Source organism: Chinchilla lanigera, unplaced genomic scaffold, assembly GCF_000276665.1.
Source record: "Chinchilla lanigera isolate Chin_1 unplaced genomic scaffold, ChiLan1.0 scaffold00010, whole genome shotgun sequence".
NCBI classification, from domain to species: Eukaryota; Metazoa; Chordata; class Mammalia; order Rodentia; family Chinchillidae; genus Chinchilla; species Chinchilla lanigera.
Window position 1 is genome coordinate 1883310 of NW_004955411.1, and position 24009 is coordinate 1907318.

At 41.6% G+C, this 24009-nt stretch overlaps 1 protein-coding gene across 14 annotated transcripts in view; it reads right to left on the reverse strand.

The window, feature by feature from the left end:
* The window catches only part of Mlip (muscular LMNA-interacting protein), a 247723-nt gene that overhangs the window by 30415 nt on the left and 193299 nt on the right, over window positions 1-24009 (reverse strand). For 13 of the 14 annotated variants that reach the window (XM_013510883.1, XM_013510882.1, XM_005377599.1 and 10 more), the window contains 2 exons: window positions 17077-17205; window positions 1856-2056 (listed from right to left, as the gene is read on the reverse strand). In XM_013510883.1, coding sequence (XP_013366337.1) covers window positions 1856-2056; window positions 17077-17205 — 330 coding nt within the window. The remainder of the gene's footprint in view (window positions 1-1855; window positions 2057-17076; window positions 17206-24009) is intronic. The other variant, XM_005377598.1, reaches the window with a different exon arrangement.

The following is a 24009-nucleotide window of genomic DNA, read 5'->3' on the forward strand; positions in this document are numbered from 1 at the left end:
TGAAATGCTAAGTTTATCCTTGTAACGGTTCCAGAAAACATCAACAAAATATCAAAGAATGAGCTATTTTATGTAATTGATGTCTATAGAATATAATCATAACCCTATCATGCATGACAATTTATAAGAAAACAGTGGAAATATCAGAATTATTAACTCTAATAACTAAATGGATTTCACAAATGTTAGCAAGCATTAAATCATAGAGAATTTCAGATGATATAAAAACTTTTTTAAAAACATCTTGTTTTCCTTGATATAGTGCCTTTTTTGAAGATCAAGATTTAGGCACAATGAAGTCATTAAAATGTCATCTCTAACTCTGTTAGCAGAAAATTAATATTTTTAAAATTATTTAATTCAGTACTGATCATCATAAATGGCATAAAACATGAAAAGCAATTCTTCCTTATGTAATAGTGTTCATTTTTAAAAATGACTGCATTTAGTCTGGGTTTATGAACATTATTTCTTTAGAAAAAATGTTTCGGGGTCCAAGGAATTTCATTCAACTACATCCTGGAATATGGCCTTGACTGATTTTCAATTACAAAGTAGTATTTTATTAGTGGTGGAGGATTTTCAAGATAATGCTTTTAAACAAGATTTTCAATTATACAAAGATATAATTGAAGGCCCACTTTCATGAGTCAGTTATAGACAATTTCCAGGGTCTGCAAGTCTGTAGTAGACGGGCTTGTGATAACACTTGGTAGAGTAAGAGGCACTTCTGAAGAAGCCTCAGAGTACTGTATTAGTTACTTTTCTCATTGCTGAGATGAAATACCCAACATCCTCAAGTTAAAGAAGATGTATCTCAGCTCACAGTTTTAGAGGTTTCAGTCCGTAGCCAGCTGGCTCTGAGGCAGGACAGCATGGCAGAGGAGCATCAGAGAGGAGAAACAGCCCCTGGCAGGGCAGGCAGGAGACAACTGCACCAGGCAGCAGCAAGGCACCAGCAGCAAGTCTCCCTTACCCTTTCTGCCATCCAGGTTACAAGCCTTTTAGGTGGTGCTACCCACACTCAGGGTGCTACTTAGATTATCCGCACCCAAACAATGCTAAACAAATCAGTAGGCTGATTTAGTTATCACATCCTTTATCCATATTTACACATCTTTAATCCACATTCACACACTCTAGATCCAGCCACCTCTAAAACCCCCCACCTACGAGCATGTAAAGCTTTGGGGGAGGATCTAAAAGCGAGCCCTAAGAAGTACTGGTTGTTTGCCCCTAAAAAACATGATTTCATTCCAAAGGCAACTGTAAACAGTTTTTCAGGAAACATCTTTGTTTCATACATGTACTCATATATGTAACATTTCTCTCTATATAAATATATATGCTACACACTGAACACATCACAATTTTTAAATATATTGCAATTAGATAAATTGCTCTATATTATGAAGCAGATGGGCAGACTTTAAAACAAAATGTTAGTATTCTTCTGCAGTACTTAGAGTAATTTTGAGTATCTCTTTGCCCACTGACTATAAATGTAAGTACCATCTCAGGTAACTGTATTTTAAAGAGCTTTTTAAGACTAGAGAACTAAGACTATAATACAAATTAGTAATGAAATCATCACGTTTTGGGAAAATTGTCATTTCCTCACTGGAGGTTAGAACGTGAAACAGTGAGGACAAATCAGGAAATGACTTTGCAGGAAAAAATAAGGCTCATTACTTCTCAAAGGAATGTTTTAGTACAGCCATTTCATATTCTTAATGCAATTGAGGTTTTTAATCTTTAAATATTCTTAATCTGCATTTTCTCCAGATTTGTTTTAAAAGGCTAAGCATAGAAGGTTCACGGCACAGAGCAATCCCCACTGTGCAGAGATTCTCACCTTGTTATACGCGACGTGGCTAAGGAGGGTGTGAGAGGTCTGCTCATCCTGCAAGGAGGAGGACAAATGGCCGAAGGGCCCTGGGCTAAGGCAGGCGGTGTGCGAGATGGTCTGCGGGCGCAGCAGAGACTTAGCAGGAGGATAGAGTTTAGTCTGGTATAAAGGATGGAGCGAAACAGGCTTGGGAGGAACTGTCACATCCTGGGAAGAGAAAGGCACAGAGCGTGTTAGTGGACAGGCATGCCTGGACTCAGGTCTATGACAGAGGTGGGCCAGGACCGCTAACTAGTAAGAAGAAAACGTCTACAGAAGCATCCTTCACAAGACACCTGCTTTCAGTATGTGAAAGCAGTATTGTCTCCTTCACTAATCCCCGTCAGGGCCCCACCTCCCACCTCTTCTAAAAGGAAGCGCTGGAAAGAAACTCCTGAACAGAGCTAAGCTTGCCAGTCTTGAAAATACAGAGAGGGAAACATAAGCAAAGAAAGAGTCTATCCAGAGAGACTGCTAAGCTCAGCCACGTCTTCACTGAAGACAGACCTAGCAGTGGAAGTTATTTCAAGGATGCATCTAATTGGGTCTGGAAGCAACCGGAGGAAAAAGGTAGGCCAGTGTGGAGGGCACTACGGTGTGAGCAGAGGCAGCGCATTTAGCTCGAGGCACAGTAAGTTACTGAGTTGAGTCTGGCAGGCGTTAGGGGTCAGGAAGGAGCCAGCCTGGAAGAATGACTAGGGTCTTCTGTTCTAGGCATCTAGGCAGCGACGTCTTGTAGAGCAGCTAACACAGGAGTTCAACAGTAGAGAGGAGAGGTTAGCAGCCTGAAGTGGGGCTTTAGCATGGAAAGGGCATGAATATAAAAGACTCTGAGGAAGTAAGAGCTACTAACTGGGACCAGGAATTATGTAAGTGGAGCAAGGAAACGACAACTGTGAGAAATCTTGAGCCTACAAAGAAAAGTTCCATGAAGGGTCTCGTGTGCCGGCTGACCCTTGCATCTGCCTGTCCTAGCTGGCTTCCAGTAAACATAAAAATTCAAATACGCAGTAATCTCAGTGACATGTGTGCTCTAATATGGTCAAACTTACAGAAGCAGAGACTAGAATAGCAGTTCCCAGGGCCTAGGGGAAGGAACAATGGGCAATATTGCTTGCAGGGTGCAGAGTGCCAGTCACTCCAGGTAAGAAAGACGGGGAGACCTGTTACGCAGCAATGCTACTATAACTAACAGCACCATACTGTCTACTTACATTGGGTAACAGGGTGGACTCTAAGTGTTCTCACCACAGACTAATTAAGTTATGAACACCTCAATACAGCTGAACAAAAGCAAAAAACAGAAATTCATTTTGCATTTTTTTTCTTTGTCCAAAGATTCACTAAGAAGCAAAATTTTCCAACTTACATATTGGAGGGAATTTTTGTGTTTTCTCAGTTTTGTGTTATTAATTTATAAAATTTTATAATCAGGAAAAAATTGGGTGCCCATTTCTACCTTAGCAATTACAGGTTTTCCTTTTTGGCCTAATACATAGTTTTTGTGAGGGTTCCACAGACACTAAAAGAGTGGTCTTTTGTTTTGTTTTCGGGGGGGGAGGAGGCTCCGTGGGATATACAGTCCAAAAATATAGTATCAGATTACATTAGATGACCTACTTTCACTTGTTTTTCCACTTTATCCATCATAAGCTGAAAAAAATGACTAAAGTATTCTACCGTAACATGTTTTCACTTACTTTTATTCCTGTCTCTTACTTTTCTGCATTAATGTTGCTATGTTTGGATGTTTTGGTACTCTAGTGATTATATTTTCCTTACACATTACACTGTGTCCTTTAGCACTATAAGGGGTCTTATTTGATTTACGGAATTTTTGCCCACTATGCAGGTTAAAACCTTCCATTGCTTATGGAGTACTTTGTTATTTTCAGCTAATGTCAATACCATTTCAAAAGTTTCAAGTTAGAGGTTAATTTTGCTTGTTTCCCCATCTGGAAATCTCCTCCCCTCTTTATTTGATTTACTTCCTTAGTACCTGGATCCTGCCTGGACCAGATGCTCTCCAGCAGGCTCCCGTGGGGAAGGGGCCTCCATGCCAAGCCCCCTGTGTCTCCGGTGTTTGGGGCACGAGTTGGCTGGCTCTTATTTCTTAGGGAAAAATGAAGCCTGTGCATGCAGGGGGAGTCTGTGTGCAGCTGCCCCAAGGAGCCGGGCTCCTGCGAGTACGCTCTGCTCTGTCCTGGGTGTGTGGACAGCCTTGCTCCCCTGCTTCTCACGAAGTACCCAGGACAGGGCACCTTCTGTCACCAGCACACCCCACAAAAACCACCCGAGGCCTACACAAACTCAGAGTCGGGGCTTCTGGAAGGTGGTCGAATCATGGGCAACACGGCCGACTCACTGTGCGGAGTGGCGCCCAGTCGGGGGAGGCGGTCACTGCGGTCACCACCTGGAAAGGCACGGTCCTTCCCCAGCTCCTGACGTGAGCAGCTCTCCTCCGCCAGACCCTTCGCCACGCCCGCCTGCCTTGGAGCAGCCGACTATGAGCTCCACACTGAGCCAAGGTAAACCACTTCTCCTTTAAATTGCAGGATTGCGGATTTTGTCCCACCACTAGGAGAGTGACTAACACAACATAGGAATCCTTTAATGGTTTGGTTTTTGAAGGAGGAACAGAGGCCAAAAATAGTCTCGTACATTCCTATCACTGATCTAGAATCTAGCTAGCAGCTAGATAAGTTACTTTTGATAAAATGTTCTAAACCACAGTTCACTCTCCTGATGATTATCTTCTTCAATATAAAAATACTTAACAAAATTTTCCGGATATTTAAGCTTTACTTAAAAGTGTTAATTTTTAAAAAGGAATGAACTTTTTGGGTGAACATAGCATCATATCCCACAAAAATTGAAGACAAGAACTTATGAGGCAAAGAATATCCTTGTTCATTAGGGAAAACTCAACAGACAAATAAATACACAGTGAATAAATTAACTTAGCTCTGCTTATTGACAGAGACATCGGAAAATTAATGCTACAGCTGTATCTGATGCATCCGCCACCCCCGACAAAGGCCACTTTCTACTCGGTGGTCAAGGCAAACTGCTGAACTTCAAACACTGTCTTCCCTGCAACACCAAAGGGCACGGTAAGGCTCTCCGGGCTCTTTGCACTACAGCCTGCACATCTGAGGCCCTCTTGTTCCCTCCCAGCATTTCAAAGTCACCCCATCCTGACTTGGAAGTGACGGGTGAACATCTACACTCCTCTCTCAGGCTGGCCCCCCTTCACACTGCGTGCGGTGACCTGTCTGAGTACAGGTCGCCGTTGCTAACTCGGAGTAATTACTGCAGCCTTCGGCTCTCTCCTTGATCCTGTTCCCCCATGTCGTTGGTAGAGCCACACCTCCCTTTGGTAACAATTATTTTCACCTTTCGTTTGCTAGTTGGGACTTAAAGCAGTTCACAATGAGACTCGTAGCACTTCCACTGCAGTTTTAATTTAAAGCAACGCCCTGATAATACAGCCAAGAGCAGCAGTAATGGAATCTGAAATAATGACTCCTTAATCCAAAGATACATCAATATCTTACAAACAGTGATCACCAAAAAACTAGTAAGAAATAAGACTATAACTCTATGCATATTACTAAGACCAAGACAATCTAAATTAAGCCTCTCACTTTTCAACAAATGGCATAATTTCCTGTCGATAAACCCCAGTTTTGAACAATCCATGTGCATTTTTAAAACAAAGGTATGTAAAGCAACACTCACCTATTTAGAATCCTGATTTGAACTAAAAATTTGAACTTGTGAAGCATGAAAAAGCCTGTATTTGGCTATTTCAAATCCTTTTTACAAAAAAAAAATTTTAAGTAATTACAACATAATTTTCAAGATAGACTGGAGAGTTCAGTGCGTCAAGTGGACAATTCTGGCACAGACGGGGAGGACCGCTGGGAATCACTTGGAGGAGGACTCAGGGAAACGGACAGCAAACACTTCACACCCACACGGCAGTGAGGGCAAAGGCAGAGTTTTGCGTCTCCTCATACACGCAGTCGAATTCCTGTCCTACACTTCCCACCTGCACATACTTAGGGCAGGGAAGAAGAACACTTTAAGGTGAATAAGGGAGAAAATTATGGAAAAGAAGCTTCTAGGTGTTTTCACACTGGAAAGCTGAAGGAGGAAAATAAAGGTCATCAACTGATAACCCTTGGTAGGAAGGCAGCCTCTTTCTTCCGAAGTTATGGTGATTGTAAAAAAGATGATAACAGTGGGCATTTAAAATGGTGCCTTTACAGTGTCCAGGGTCTTTTCACAGTAACAGTGAGAAGCTATCCCAACAATCCCAACATCGTAGCCACAATATGAGGAACCTCAGGCCCTGTCATGGACGAATGGATGAAAACACACTGTATAGGCAGCGGAATGTCAGGAAACCTCAAAAAAGAACAAGACATCCTGTCATTCTCAGTGACACAGATGGGCTGGGAGGACGTTATTTTTAGTAAAATAAGTCGGTTGCTGAAGGGTAACTATGACACGCTCTCGCATGTGGGATCTGAAATAGAGTTACGGAGACAGGGGCCAGAACAGCGATGTCCCGGGACCGAGATGTGGGGAAATGGGAGAAGGTGGTCAAGGGCGCAAACGCTCAGCTACATGGTCAGCGAGCTCTGGGGTCTGACAGATGGCGGAGCAACCGTGGTTAACGACACGGTGCTGCTTACGGGAATGTGCTGAAGAGCAGACCTGAAGTTGCTCACGCTGTACATCACGCACACAGCGTGACTACGTGTGGTGACAGGTGTACTGATTATCTGATAGCGGCAACTGCTACACACCGCCAACACATTAAAACATCACACTGTGAACCTTAAATACACATACTTTTTATTTGTCAGTTGTACTTAAAAGTTAAAATCTTTGGGAAACTTTTCATTAATTACTTTTTTCTTTGATTAGTGTCCATGTACAACACCTAACGTGATGTTTGTTTTGGGAAACATCATTTTCAGTTCCCCTCCTCCTTACCTCCTGCCTCTTCCGGATCCCCGTCCCCCTCTCTAAAACGTCCTTTTAAAATTACAAATATATTGGTGGAGACAGTAGGACGGACTCCAGGGGAAATGGTGACTGGCAGCCTCAGTTTTCCAGGATGAAACGGAAGTTAGGTGAGGACATTTCTTCCCCAAATCACACAGAGCCCCTGCTCCCTCACTGAAGTCCATCATCGCTTTCGCTCTCTCTCAGGAAGCAGAGTGGTCAAGGGCTGTGCTTGACCGCCAGGGAAGTGTCGCTTAGTGGATGCGAGAACCAGAGCACCGGGCACGGCGCTGCCCTGCACAGGAGGCCTGCGGCATGTGTCCCGACAGTGCAGTGGACTCTGTCGCCTGAGGACAACCAAGGGTGCAGGAGAGGCCGAGCTGAAGGAAACAGAAACCAAGGCCCAGAGACGTGGAGCTCACTAGAAGCCAGAGAACACTGTCTGCTTTGTGGCCCGGGGAGTCACTCAGGCCTATTCCAGACCCTGGCACACAGGTTGGATGGCTGAAGATTACGAAAAGCGGGAGGAGTGATGTGCAGAACAGCAGACCCACCGTCCACGGTGAAGGCCAGCATCCTGCGCCTGGCAGGAGCCCCACGCCGGCCAGCCCCTGTCCTGTCTGTTTCTTTTCCACAGTCCTCCCATCCGCCCTCCCAGGCAGCTCTGCACTCCTTCCGTCTTGCCACCCCAGGTGGGAATGTGAAGCAGCGCTGGAACAGCAGAGAACGGGGCTTTGGGTTTTTGGTGGGGCTGTTACTTGTTTGTGTTGAGTATCAAAGTAGGTTTTGGGAACCTATACTAAGGACACTAGTTTGAGAGAGAAAGATTTTGAGTTTCAAAAATCTACCAATTGATCAGAGCACAAATGTGTCAGCTGTGCTTGAGGAGGGCAGGAAATAGGGTGCAGGTGGAAATGAGAGGGGGAACCCAGCAGACCCAGCCAAGGCCCCGTGTGTGACTGAGAAAGGTCCCAGCATGCCACGTCACAAGAAACTGGGTGCAGGGGCAGGGATCACGGAGCTGAAGACAATCCTTGGTCAACCGGACGATCAGACGTTAGAGAAGGTTCATAAAACTAGAAGGAAAGACAAGATTCACAAGTTGCCTGTGCCTGGGCTCCAACAAGGCCATAGAGGAGGAAGGACTGCTGGGTTTGCACAAGTACAAAAAAGACTAAAGGCAGAGGAGACCCCCACAAATGTCACTGTGAGAATAAAAGATTTTGAAAACTGGCTGGATTTTAAAAGTATTCAAGATTCTTTGAGTGTAAGAACCATTCCCACTTCACAAAGCGGTAGTTCAGTTCTAAGTGGGTAAGTATGATCAACGGCTCAACAATTTGCTTCCTGGTTGACTGGTGCCTGCAGACGGCTCACCCACTGCGAGGAGAGGCTCACCCACACAAAAGCACCTGGGAAAATAATCCTGCGTTCTGCACTCTGGGTCATTCAGCACCTACCTCAGGAAGTGCCTTGTCTTTGTTAGAATCAGGAAGAATCAGCCATAGTTTTGTTGTCCTAACGGGACATTCTCAAGCTGAGTTAGCCCAAGCACAAATCTCACCACTTCCTACCTGACTGACTCTCACAGCACTTGCACACCTGTGAAGTCACAATTCTGAAATTCTGAGCATACTGTGCACGTAAGGGCTATGTTGTATTCTTGCCATGTATTGCAGAACTTTACACTTCTTTATCTAGTTAGGTGCATTAATGCAGGGCTGTAGTGCCCATTTTAATGTTACACTGTGAGAACCACCTTCCAGCTTTAAGATGCTGACGTTTTGCTCCTTGTGTCCATTACCTTACAAGGACGGAAATGGAAAGGCTGGTGCTCTGCAGCTGAGTTAGATCTCCTAGGTGCAGCTCGTCCACAGTTTCACACCACTGTCCAGAGAGATTTAAAATGCAAGAAATCTAGAGCTTTTTACCAGGCGTACCACGCAGTCTTTTGTGATTATAAAGTAAACGAATCAAAGCACAAGTTTCTTCTGTACATGAAGAACAAAGACACACCAAGTCTAAAAACTAGGAAAGACCTACAAAGGCCCCTTCATTTCCATCGTGACAAATGTCTGTGTTTAAAAGTCGGCCTGCCTATTTACATCTGGATTCAGGACATCTGCATCAGAAACAGAAAGTGTGTCAGTGCAAAAAGGAGAAAAGAATGTAACTTCAGTAGCAAACGCCAGGATCCTTTAAAAGTGTGCTGATGCGAATTTAAACATTCTTTTGCACACATACACATAAATTTTAAAAGAAATTATCTATTTCCTAGGAGTATTATTTGAATAACAACAATTATTCAAAAGAAATAGTGGCAATGAATGGTATTGATGATCTCTCAATATAAACAGGATGTGAATAGAAAGTAATACTGAAAGAAAGGAAGAAGTCAAGAATTTAAAAAAACAAGATTTCCTACGCAAGCTAGCGCACACTGGGGGGGTGGGTATATGCACACACACACACATACACATACCTGATGGGGGGGGACCCTAAAACTATATGGGGATGTGCTTTATTTGTCATTACTTTGATCTAAGATTGATCTAAGAGTGGATGATGGCTTTCCACCTCTCCAAACCTATGGCCGAAGTACTACTTACTATTCACCACCCTCTTTGTGAATTGTTCAAGGACATAAAACATCAAGAAGGGCTCTTGGAGTATTTAAAGAAATGGACACAGAATTTCATGCTGTGAGGTCACCTTCACTTCAACAGCACCTCTACACAACCACCACTGTGCAGAAGATAGTAAGATCTAGTTCAAAAGCAATTAGTTCTGCAACATGCATTTTAGGAGTTTTCACAGACATTCTAAGAGTTTTCTATTGTCCGATAGTCTTATAACCTGAGCAATGCTGGTTAAACTAACGTGCTCCTGGCAGGAGTGAAGTTTTAAGCTTCACTAGTCACAGGAGTACACCCATGAGATGCTCCAGTCCAGGACCCCTGATTCCCAGCATTACCGCCTTTGGGGGCCCATCACGCTGCGTTCTGGGCAGCCCTCCTGTGCACTGGAGCACACTCAGCAGCCCCCTTGGCCTCCAGCTAGTGCAGGTCAGCAGCACCTGCCTCCTCTGCCATGACAACCAGTCTGTCTGAGGCAAATCCAGCCTCACTGAGAACCACTACCGTGTCCAGTCTCGCCCTTTCACCAGAGGGGTTTGCGTTTCACAAATACATTGACTACAGCTGGTTAACCACAGAGGCAGGGACAGGACGCAGCCTTCAGAGTTCTTTTTGCAAAAGGAAGACACCTCAGCTTCCCTTCATTTCTTTTGCAAATCAGAATGAAGAGGGTCACTGAGTCCTGTGGAACACAACTGCAGTGGGTCAGTCCTTCACCACAGGCAACTCCCGGTAACCTGAGCTTCAGGCAGAGAGATGCACCTCTGTTCCGAACACACCAAACGCAATAAATACCACATGGACTAGCTTTCACAGAGCACATAAAACATCCTGATCTTCCGCATTTTACTAGGTGGACATGACTGTCAAGCTTGTTGCTATTAAATTGTTTATTCTCTTACTCAATTTAATTGCCTATTTATAAGATGAAGGTTAAAAAATAATCTTAAGATCCATAAGGAAATCAATATCTAGATGCCTCCGCTACAGTAGATTAAATTCATTAAGTATGCCCATTCTGGGGAATTAGAACATTATTTCTGAGAATTCTAAGAACCTACCAATTTGCTTATCTGGTGGCATAACCAACTATGAACCAGCTTACTACAGATCTTCCTTTCCATGTAACCTTTGTTGTTTTGTTTTGTTTTGTTTTGTTTTTTTTGTGGCTTCATTTTTTTTTTTTAATTTTTATTTTAAAGATAAAAGGAAGGAAACATTAACAGACATACAACATTTTATAACATATCACAAGCACAATACAGACAACCCAGAGTTACAAACAAAGTGGTATGGAATTAACAATGGTGGTTGGATTACATATTGATATCTTCAAAGTGGCTTCTCGTGAAAACAGATATAAACATGCAATACTGGTCAACCAAAGACTCACTGACAGTTTCTTTCAGCAGAAAGAACTACACATCTTTGCCTTTTTAATGCTTTCTTCCTACATATTTATTTTATAAAAGACCTGCTTCACTAGCTTGATTCCGATTCTTCACAGACTCAACTTCCCCCTTTGGAGTTTTAAATAGAGTACAAAAGACAGCTTGCTCATCTCCTATAGGAGATGTTTCTCCTCTGCATTTTTTTAGTTGCTCTCCTTATTTGGATTTATTTTTTTTTGCCTAAATTATCTGCTTTGAATTACTTTTCTTATATCACAGAAAGGAGACAGTTTCCAATTCTCTTCATATAATTCATCTTCAAACTTGCATGTCTTGGTTCTCATTAAAGTCTATCCAACCTCACAGACATTTAAAGATATTTACCAGTCTCTCCAATGACCATGAAATGTGTCCGTCAAACATGTCAGCTTTAGCATTCATACTCAAAAGTACCTTCAATTTTAATCATGTCTTCCTCTAAGCACCCCACCTTGATTTTTCTGCTCACGAGTCAAGGAAAATATTCAGGGCAGAAAAACCGTAAGTCTTTCACTGACTGCATGGCCAAGTTTACTTTTTTTTTTTTTTTTTTTTTTTTTTTTTTTGGTTTTTCTCCGGTACCGGGAACCGAACTCACAACCTTGCGCTTGCCAGGCAGGCGCTTTTGCCGCTGAGCTAAATCCCCAGCCCCTGGCCAAGTTTACTAATAATAATGACATGCCAAGTCATCCTAAAGCAGCAGCAGAACTGACTGTGTAGAGGGAAAGAAGAGGAAGACTTAAACAGCGACTGGGACAAGAGCACCAGCTTAGCCGAAGTGATCGTACACACTGAAAAGCTGGCCGAAGACACGTGCTCATCACCATGCGCAGCTCCGTCCGCCGGCTGAGCTGGACTTCTTACGAGCAAATAAAACTCTTCGGCTTTCTGGTCTCTGAACAAGGTTTGCTTTGGATCTTATTTAGTCACTGATTGACTGATTTGGAAGGTGTGATACAGGGGATAGAACCCAGGTCTTTGCACTTCTATTATTTTTATTTAGAAACAGGGTCTCACTAAGTAGCAAAACTGCCCAGGCAGGGTTTAAAGAGGCCTTCCGCCTCAGCATCCCAGAGCACTGGGATTACAGGTGTGCCCCGCCACACCGAGATTAAAATGATTTTTGCAGAATTGCTCACTTTCTTTGGAAATTTTGGTGATACTTTTAGGATTAAAAACCGAGGTAGAATTAGTAAATTCTATTTTAGTGAGGTCTTATTTTGAAGCCCGAGTGTATTCTGTGTAATACGGCAATGATCAATCTCTCTTGAATAGAGATATATAGGACTATCATGAGTTAACCCTGAGGACAGATCTTCACTGGACTTTCAAACATCATTTCCCAGTTGACCGAGATGCTGTCAGGCACTACACATCCACAATTACTGTCAGACAACTAACGCTTTGGGAACCACTGTGACAGAAATGGCCAATGGGCCTTCCTTTTGTGTTTGCTTTTTTTACAGCAAGTAAGTCTCTAAAATGCTTACCCTACATAAAGCAGATAAACGGGGGCAGGAAAAAAATCTCCCTCAGTAAGGCAGACAACGCAAAAAAACTGCGAAGTTTAGTTCCAACTTTGATGTGCATACTAACTCAGGAGAAAGTTAAAAAAAAAGTCATGAAATTCTGAGTATGAAGAAGTGAGCCTACCTAATTATATCCTGGAGAAAAAAGCAAATACTGTCTCCAAAGAACAATTTAAAAACACAAATAAAGAAATCAGCTTCTTGTGTTGAGGATGTTATCTATTCCACATGGTGCATAACCTGCTGATGATAAGCTACTACCTCTTACATATGGAAAGACAGAGGGAGAAAGGGAGGAAGGGAGGGGGCGATGGAGGGAGGAAGGAATGGAGGTGGGGAGGGAGGAAAAAACCACAGGGATTGCATTACTTGAAAAACTGCGTGGTAAAACTTGAAGAAGCCAAGTCTGATCTCAAAGCTTCCCAGAGGAATGCAACACTAAGGAAATGTCAGTTTCTTCTCCTTAAAAGAACTCAGTGAGCTGCTAAATGACTTCTAGACCTAAGAAGTTTCACATAAACATTTCACCTGAAATATAACATTTGGTCAAAGATTAGCACTGATAACAGATACGCTCATGGAACAAGGGATGAACCAACTTGGTTGAAAAACAAGGTTTAAAAAGTGGTGCTTTGGGGCAGAGTCATGGGAGTAAGAGGCAGCACTGTCCTTTCAGCTGTCACAAGGTGTTCGCCTGCAATGGGAAGGCCTGGGCAGCCTGAGGCAAGGAAGTCCAAGGTCTCAGTGGAAATACTACTTGATGAATTGTAGAATGAAAATGAACTGTTAGATACAAATCAAAAGTCACTCACAGAACCATCAAAACTGAGCGTCAAAGAATTTGGCAGGGAAAAGAAGTAAGGTGGTTGTCTAAGAAGAAATCAGAAAAAAAAAAGACTGAAAAGTTTACAGTGAAGGAAATTCCTTATAATTATCCTTTTATGTTCTCTGTGAATGGTGTGGAGTGAGCTCTCCAAATGGTCATCTCAATACAAAACTTTCTCTCTCCTCTGCTAAAACAAATTAGAAGGAAAATACAGCTTAAGAGGCACACATGCTAGGAATCACGATTTCCTACGAAGCTGAAAAACAAAGACAAGTATTTCTGGGCGAATTAGACGAAACAACAATATTGTTCCTTGAATTCAATGCACCTTCTTTTTTCTTCAGGGTCTAAGACTATAAGAAGGCAATAAATAGGTCCCATCATGGGTTGAATTATGCATTTATGAAAGGAATATTTTACATAGTAATTTATATAACTGAAGTTAACAACTGCTTTTCTTAAAAGGAAAATCATCAGTGAAAAAATCACCTTTATCTAATTAGACACACAAAACGATCAGAAAGTAACCAATGTATCTTATGCCTCACAAGTAAGATAAACTAAAAATAATTTTGCTCGCTAGTATTTTCATTTTCATCTGTGAACTGATTTTCCAAAAGCTCTGTGTGTTCTAAATGGGTGCCCATTTGTCCAAACAATTCTATTATTTTCCAACTCTGCCCTTAAATATGCATCGAAGCACGTTTCAAAGCAAATCCTTTCTGAATCCGTGTATTTGGGGCAGAGTGTGAAAACGTTCTGTAGTGCCGCAAAGGAGCACAAATTGATACCACGATGGGTTGGAGATAATTTCAGAGAAGCATAGCTGCATTCAGAAGGGTTTTTGTTAAAAATCCATCTGCTGTGGAATGATACTTCCTGGCCTATGCCATTTTGATGCAGAAGTTGTTAAATAATAAGTCTCAATTACTTGATTATACATTTGGTTCCAACTTTGCTTTTAGTGCTGAGAGGCTGTTTCCAGGCAAATGTTCAGTCCACAATGATTCATAGAGCTGCTCAGCTGTCCCTTTTGGAGCTACAACAAATACGTCTCTGTCTAGTCGCACCATCCTTAGCATCTGACATTTTGAAATCACATTTTATGGCAGTGAATGTGCGAGGGAAAATATATTAACAACCCCCTCCAACATCTTGTCAGGTGGAAACTGTCCCAGTGCAAGGCAGCTTAGCAAGTAGGAGTTACTACAATTTAGCCCAACCGTCTGGCTAAAACTTTTCTATTACATGGGTGGGGAAGAACAACCAAGTTTGGAAACATTCAATGTATTCTGCGGCAGGAGTGTACCGAGAACACAGTAGTAACTAGAACTGAACTTGAATACGCTTTCTTCTATTGAAGTTCTGATGCAGCAGCAACGCTGAGATTATGAATTGTTATTACTCAACTTATATTGTTAAGTACAGCTCAGTATCCCTATCTGTGAGCTGTCTTTGATGACTGCTTCCATTACACATTCTGGAAACAATTAAATGGTAGAGTTCAGTGTAAAAAAGACATTTGATATGGTGGTCTACACACTTTCCTGGGCATGTGGGCCCCAGGGTTCTCTCACAGTTTTCCCTCCTATACAAGGTCAATAAATAAGATTTGGGCCTTTGCAATTCACTGCTAAGTAGTATGTTAGACTTCAATTCTTCCTGTCAGCAGTCTCCTTCTATAAACCACTCAAGTGAGGATACAGACAAGTAAGTTGGTTGAAGGAAAATATTAGTAAGATTATGTCTATGGCCTTCTACCACAATATTAGCACAACAGTGATATTTTCAAAAATTATCTTAAAATAAATAGGTGTGCGTGGTAACATAAACAGAGTGTTAAATCTGTAGAATCAGGAAACACAATGAAGAGAAATGGCAATTATTTTTAATCACAAGAATTTCCTGCACTTAGAAATGGAATTCATCATTCCACAAGAGAATTAACAATGATAAATTAAGGTATATTAACTTGATATTTAGAAGAATATTTGCTTGAAATAAACTGCACAAATTTAAAAATATACAAGAGAATTATGGTATTATAAGTCAGATCATATTTTGAGGAATATAAGTTACACGGATAATATCTGAAATTTATTCTAACTGTTGGCAGTTTGTTTTTCAAATAAATACTGGGTTATTTTTACAAGCTTTTTAAAGTGATCCCATGCTGTCTAAAACTTCACAGTAAGCTTCTGAAATGTCAGTACCATGCAAACAATAGATATTTCCTAAATGTTTTATTGACGATGAAATATGCCTTGCTAATAGGAATTTTTCTTTCTGTTATTTGTCAACTGACGAAGATAGTTTATATATCAGTAAGATGTCTCTAATTTGAGGACTGCGCTTTGTTCCACAGTTGCCTCTAAGTGCATTCTTAAAATGTAAGACATCAAAAATCCTAGCAGTCCCGTAAAATATATAAAAATGGGAAATATTTTCATCTCCATTTTGATCAATCTATTGATTAATTGCTTGAATGATTTAGAGACAGAGTCTGGCTATGTTTCCCAGGCTGGTTTTCAACTTGTGAACTCAAGTGATCCACCTGCCTCAGCTTCCTGAGTATCTGGGACTAGAAGTATGCACGACTATAGTTCACTTAGTCTTCATTTTATAAATAAAATATATAGCAAGTTGTAAGAACATATTTATAATGAACTTCTTAAAGAATACCAGGAAGGAAAAAGAATACCGGGGATTTCAGATCCATCAAGGTTAATCATAAGGTAACTCAAATTTTACAGTTTAAACAGTCTCTGATCTGAACACTTCATTTCATACCTTAAGGAATTGAAGCCTACAGAGATGAAACAACTTGCCTGGATTCAAATGTGGCAGATAAAACTGCACAGATATAAATGTAATTCATATTTCAAGAATGCAGTTATAAAAAAAGAATGCTGTCATAGTTAAAATTTTCAAAAGAACACATCATCTTTGTTTTCCTTCATAAATCTGTTTTATTGCAGATTATTATATGCGATCACTTTACACATCCTGATTTTATTAGGAAAAGTTTCTGGATATCATACATTGCTCATCTGAATATCCTCCATCATGTGTATCTTATTTAGCTTACACGGCTTGATAATGCTTAAGATATAAAAATGTATAACGCATTCCTATTTATTGTATTTTAGTAAAATAAAGATCTAAAATTTCACTTTGATATCATTTATGAAGTTTTATATTGCATATATATTGTCATATTTTTCCAGATCTCTTAAAAGCCCAATGTACAACATTTAGAAGGGAGCAGAGTATACATTTTCACACACACAGAAAATGACAAGAAATCATTAAAGTGACGTGAGCCCCTCCCCTATAACTGGCACTGCTCAACCTAGGCAACTGCACTGCTAATCTGATTCTAAACAGCAGCACCTTCATCAGCTCTAATACCCCAAAGCTAAACACTTCATGTCTTCCAATAAAAGAACATTTTAGAAATGAAGACGTGGTACCTATGCGACCCACGCACCTTGTGATTTAATAAGAGATTAATCACAGAGACGAATGTCAGTTCCACAAACAATCCTACTTTAGGTAGACATTTTTCAGAAAAAAAATTAAGATTCTTAAAAATATCACCCTAGAATTGTGTAAGAATTTTTATTTCTTATGCAGAAATGATTTGTATTACCAAAGATATGCTAATCAATACACATTCTCTTATACATAGTATATTAATAGGGACATTTTCTATAGGCATTTTTCACAGTATCCAGTCTTCGCTCACCTGCTCAGAGAAGAGGCCGCCGTCATCGTCCAGGTATTTACTGAAAGGGTTGGGCTCGCAGACTTCTTCTTCTTTTCTCAGTAATATTCTGGATTTTATAGGTGCCGGGCGAATCACTCCAGGCTTAGTCTTCATGAATCACAAGTTTGTTTTAAAAAATAAAGAAACAAAAATATTATTAAAATGAATAAATATGAGCATTCTTGCGTTACCCAAATGTTCTCACAAAAAAAAATCATAATTTTAAAATTGTAAAAAGATTTTACAAATGTTTAAAAACAGTCTGGAAATAAACTGATTTTAACTAACTAGTACGACTCCAGTGTGAAATTAAAACAATAATTAGCATAATCAATTAGCTGCTTTCTGATGACAACAGTCAAGCTATAGAGATGTACCACTGCGTAGAGGGTGCAGTCCCCAGCACCACAACACAGATAAATTCATTATCATGACAGTCGAAGTGCAGAAAGCCTTCATTTTCGCCACCCGATTCTTCCACCCGTGGCAGTGCACTGGCCGACGGCATTTCACTGGAATAACGTCTGTCGCAGGCTGCCCACGCCCTGCACCATCCCAGGCATGGCGGGCGAGATGGCCCACCAATCAGCAACCCTGTGACAATTTCCTGCTGTGAAACTGTCCCTGTGCCCCACGCCCACAGAGCCACCCTCAGAGGTCATGAGCAAATCACGCAGCACGGAACCAGGTGGGCAGCAGGCAGGTTCCCCCCAAATGAGACACAGCCATTCAGCTACTCCGCAGTTACTCTGGGAGACCGGCATTTAACGCCAATGGCTAGCTGTGGGAAGCTTAATTCAACTTAAAGTGCAGGTCTGTGGAGGTCAAGAAGGGCAGAGAGCACCCAAAGAAGTAGCCCCAAAAGGGACAGGCTTGAGGCTCTCCAGAACTGAGCCCCAAGACCTGGGCCCAGCTGACTTCCTGTCCTGAGGTTCTCTAGGGCTTTCTTTTCCTTGTACACTAGATTCCCTTTTCTCCTAACTAAAGTTTACTTCTGTAACTTGCAATCAGAAGAGTTTTAGCTAATACATCACTCAGGATTCATAAACTTGTGCCCAGGGCTCTTGACAAAAATAGAGAAAGAACTCTAGCTTGGGGCAATTTCAGAATGATGTTTCACAAACTCCCAAATCTTGTAACACTGTACAATGCCACAAAATGATTGATAAATCCCCCCAAATCTCCCCAAATTCAATACAAAGTTGTGACACTCGTTCTGTTTAAACGTTTCGCTGCAATCACTCTTCTCAATCCATTTCCCTTTGACAAATAGTAAATTAGCTCTTCTCAGTCAATTCTCATGTTCACAAGCTATGTCTTCAGGGACTACATTTATCTCTCCACTCGATAAAGCACCGGATATATTTTGAATCTTGAATAAATCTTGCTCTGCAATACTTTTCTCAAGTGATACTTTCTCAGTTGTCTTTCATGTATATACCACCAGTGGAAACTGAGAAAAGTCTTTCTTCCTCAGGTTCAGAAATATCTCCTACTTAAGAAACTGACTTCTCTTAAGAGGAAAAAAATAAGCTGGTAATATCCAGTTAAGCATGAAGTCACCACATACACACATACATATACATATATAGAGAGAGAAAGAGAGACAGAAATAGAGAGATGGAAAGAGAGAGAGAGAGAGAGAGAGAGAGAGAGAGAGAGAGAGAGAGAGAGAGAGAGAGAGAATGAATATCCCTCCAGTAAATGCTGCACAAGAACAAACCCTAGGCAGTTACTCATCTCTACAGCCACCCAGAATGAGCAAAATGTTTGATATCCTGGCCACAATCCCAAATTGTGAGACTTCCTGTCCCTCTTCTCACTTTTATTTTCTGCTTCATTTTTCCTTCCTTCTGCTCCTACACCTCCGTCTTCTCCTTCTCTATACTCCTTTGTGAAGTCAATACAGATAGTCACTATAACTCCATGCCCAGGACCTACACAATACTAAAACCAACCTAGAATTTGAGGGGCTAAGCTAGGCAGCAGATTGCACCGTTATCCGTTACTGAAGGATATAATCATAGATAAGGAAGCAGAAACCTGACCACCAGCGTTTGACAGTAATAGAGCAGTAACAGAATCTCGCTGCTGGAGAGGTGAGACTTCCTGGCCTGGTGCTGTCAGCAGGCACAACTTCAGTTACACCAGCTGCAGCCTTTCACTGAGATCATGTCTGCGATCAACACATCCGGAATGAGACCTGAAACAAAATTCTTTGGTCGGCTCGATGTCAGTACATTCAGTATCAGAATCCATTACTGATGTCCCATATTTGTTTTTCTGCCAGCTTTTTGCTCCTCAGTTGCTGTAAGTTTCCTAGATTTGACAGTTGTCTGACTACTGGACAATAATTTTACACTACTTCCTCTATCTACTAGATTTTCTGCATGCTTTCTACTTGGAATCTGTGCTCCACACTTGGTCTGCCCAAAGTCTTCACGACTTCCTCATTCTCCTAAGCTTACTCAGTCTTCACATGGTTGCCTTATTATTAAATTGCATATACTGCCTCCTTTCTTAGGTGTTTGTGTCTACCCCTTGACTTCCTGATGCAGCAGTCAGGATTTCAAAGTCATGGAAGCCACCTCAAGGCAAAGGAGGACTACATGTAGTTTGCCTTTGGTACTGTTCACACTCCTCTCCCTGTAACTCTTAACCCTAACCGCTGAACCCAGCTGGTTCTCTGAATCCGCCCAGTTAGAAATCCAACCCTAGCATTCCACAGACCTCATGCGTCCTCTGCGAGCTGCACTGCACAGAGAATCATGCTCAAGGCAGCTGCTGCACCTTGCTCTTGCCAGTCCACCCGTTTCAAGAACAGATTCAAAACCTTTTGCAAATTATGCCACCATTGTTCTTCACAGATCCAGATTCTATGTCCTCGCTAGTTGGGATCAAGAAGTGTACTGAGCATTTTAGACTGATTCTCTCATCATTTTCTATAAACTCTGTGAGAGGGTCAAAGACTATAAATCACATATCAGGGTCATGGTGTTAATAGGTGAAGCCAAGGTTTAATCCTCACCTGACCTTACCATCAAGCATCTGAGTTTAATTGCTTCCATAGAGACAGAAAGAGAGAACTTAGAAATATGAAATCATTTTTAAACACCCACCTATCTATAACCTTTCTGCTCAATCAATAGTGAAGTATTAGAATTTTTATTTTTAGTTTATTCCTTTTAGTCACTGCCCCTGTTTGTTTCCATGGCCAAGTACTATATCCTTGATTTTGACCACGGTTGCCTGTGTCATTTAATTTTTATCTTCTCTAGGCTTCCTAAACATTCCTAGCAGAGTGCAGAATTCAATGTTTTGAGGTCCTGACAGAGACATACCCATACTTCCATTGCCCTCCTTCTCCACACACGCATGTGCACACACACATGCGCACACACACGCACTGGGGTTCTGGCCTAGAAAGACTGTAATCCTCTTACCCAGGCATCAAAATTCACACTGATGTCTCTCTGGATGTGGTCAATGCTCCATTTCCAAGAAGCAGCATGATATTGTTAGGAGGGGAGAACCAAGGTCACATATTTTAATTACAATGCAGTACACTACGAGACCTCGGGAAAGCCATTCAACATGCTAAAGCGTTATAATTCTAATCCATGACTATAGCCTTTAACACTGGATAATGGTACACTCATCATGTATTTTCCTGTGCCTTTAGGAATCCCATGATAGTGCACATGGAATTGTTGTGTGTGACTTATTATATATGCTTACTCTATATATTCAAATCCATCATCCAAATATGAGGCTCAAGTGCAGTTTAGAAAGTCTGCAAATGGCACAGGAAGCAATGGACGCTATTTGCTGGGCTGCGTCCGGCTCTTTGGGGTTATTAGCTCACTGCCTTTCTGTTCTTCCAATACCTTGTTCATCAGCATCAAATGGCTATGCACTCCACGTTTCCTAAAGATTAAAGTACAGCAGAGTGAACTAATGCCTCTGTACAAGCAGGAAGCTGTCTGCTAGCACCTGGTCACTCAGAATGAGGTCTGCAGACTAGCAGATGTCAGCTGAGAACCTGCGGGAAGGGGACGTCCCTAACGTCCCTAACGTCTGTGCTTGAACAAACCCTTAGGCGAGTCCTGTGCACATTAAAAAGTGGAAGGCACTAGACTAGAATCCATCCTATTAAAATGCGCTACTTGCTTAAAGGTAGATTTTTCTTGGTCTACCATTCCAGTGACCTCTGTTTTATTTAGTCTTCTGTCTCCAGGTATAAGGTGAGGCTTTAGACTAGAATGCCCTCCTCAAATTTTTAATCTGCATTGCATTTTTGCTCTTGGTCACCTGTTATCTTTGAACTTCAAGTAGAAGTCCTTTTGAAGAACTTCTTTAACTTTGGCAAACCTAATTTGCTAAGTCTGTGTCCAGATAAATAAAAAGGAAATTAAATTAATCAAGTTAGAGGAGTCTATAGAAGTGAGCTATCATAAGATTACCATTGTCTAATACTATCACACCGTACTAGCCCAAAAGTCATTACTAGCCCAAAGTCACTTTTATTTGCTTTAATCTTTAGAAGGGGTGCACTCGTGACAGACAGCCACAAGTGTCATTTGAATGATGTCAGGCAAAGCAATTCAGTCATTTTCTTTCTAGCCCTAAATGGATTTCTTTTTAAAAGGACCTACTTTTAGAGTTCGTGGAAAAGGCACAGAAAAAACAATAAGAAGATTCTCCAAATGGAAAATACCAGTTCATTGTGATGAACATCCTGAGAACAGGTTTTCACTGAGAAGACATTTCTGAGGTGCCTCAAAGGCAACGCAGCTGTCTCACAGTTCTGAAGCACACATCTACGAGGCACTCTCTGGGGACATTTTGCCAGCTGAAACCTAGTCCATAGCAAACACTATGGCACATACAGAGCCAGGTACAATCTAACCCTGTCCTCAGAGGGCTCGTAACCTAGCTGAGCAAACCACGGGAGAACTACAGTGGAAGTCCCACCACGTCACTCAGTTCCAGGTCATACCACGTCAACTGGACTCTCAAAACTCCCCACCGCCACTCCTCACTCAGCGCAAAGCCCCGAACCCTTGTGACGCCTGGCAGTCAATGTCTACCGGCACCGCACGAGCGGACTTCTTCAGCCAGTCTCCTCAGCTCCAGTCTCAGCCCCCAGCTCTGTTCCCTCACGCCCCACCTTCCCACTGGAGCTCCAGCGATGCGCTCCACTCCAGGAGCTTGTACTTCCTCTTCCCCAAGTCTGGAACTTGCTTCCTCCCTGCCAGGGCCCCTCTTCGCATTTCTTCATGTCTTCGCCCGAACATCACCTCACTGGACACTCCCCACCACTTCTTTACCTGTGTTTTTTTGTAGCTTTACCACCCCGCTATCTGCTCGTGTGTTTGTTGTCTTGCTCTCCCCATGAGAACGTCAGCTCTGCCACACCACGGTTTTGTTTCATTTACCCTTTTATCTCCAGCAGTCAAAGCCGTTGCGGCACCTATCTGATTTCAGTAGGTCCTTGCAGGATGAATAAAGCAGCTGATAGACAGAAGCTTAATAAACTGGATATAATCAAACAGGGAGGCTGGAAGAGGTGCCGCCTGAGTGCTTGGAGTCTTCCATCACTTTTCCTGGATTTATCAATCTTTTGACTAGAGTATGGCTCAAAAAGAAGGAACTTCACAGAAGACAGGTTCCCATGGCCTTCACAGAGACAAGAGCAGGAGAATGAAGTTACCATCCTTGAGGGCTACAGAAAGTTAAGTGAAGGGCCACTCTGTAGTGACTTGATGAGACTTTAATCTCCACTGAAGAAAAACAACGATGCTGTCCTCCCTGTTTGCTCACGATGATGAGCAATAAAACTCTTAGCTCAAAAGGATACCATCTTTCTGAGCATTCAAGAGAGAGATGTAGGGCGGAGCTGAAGAGACCACATCTGGTTCTGTAGTCAGTCTCAGAGGGGAAAATGTCCAAGAAGTTCCCCCAAAGGCTGAGTAGCTGGTTTTAATGAGCGGCAAAGCACTAGTCACAATCTTCTATTCATTCATGTTTATAGTCCCCTGCACACACGCTGCTCCTACAGGAACTGTAACGAGACACTTTTCCGTGCTTGGGAACTCATGATTCTACGACAGTGAGTTGGTACTGCCTCTGGCTGCAGAACAAAACTGGAGACTAACTGACAGCACTGACCTCAGGAATCTTTTACCAGTACTTTAAATGACAGCTTCTTAGGGCAATAGCTTTCTTAAAGTAGTAACTTCAACTAATGGATACATGTTTTTAATTACTTATGACTACGGTAATAAGCTCCAAGAAGTGATGAGGAAACAAAAAATAAGATAGTGTCACAGTTCTCAAGACTTCTTTCTCTCTGTTCTGAAGGATAACATGTATAAAAAATAGTAAGAAATAAGCAAACAGCTAATTTTGAAAATCTTGCTAGAAATTCTACCCTACTAGACCCAGAGTGTGTGACAGCACCATGGTTGTCTCTGTCATGTCTCCATTCTCCAGTGGTTTTATTTTTAATGTCCTGTGGTAAAAAGGTTTCTACCTGACAAGATTGTAGGCAAAACCAATATTGTCTGTTATTTAACTGATTCATTAATTCCACTAGTACATTTTTATTGGCTAATTGCTTTTTAAAATTAACAGTATTATATACTTGAACCAATTACTTACGCTTCTCTTCAATTCAAACAAATACTACAAGCCTCAAAAAAAAAAAAAAAAAACTAAAGCATAGGGCAAAACTCCCAATTTAAAAACACAGACTTGTTGTCCATTTGTTATTATAGGACTATTGATCTCCATTACAAATATGCGAAGTTTTTTCATCAGAATGATGAAAATAATTTCTGCACACTAACTCACAAAATGATTGTAAGAATCTAAAGAGAGAATATGTATGTCAGAACTTTATTAAGAAAA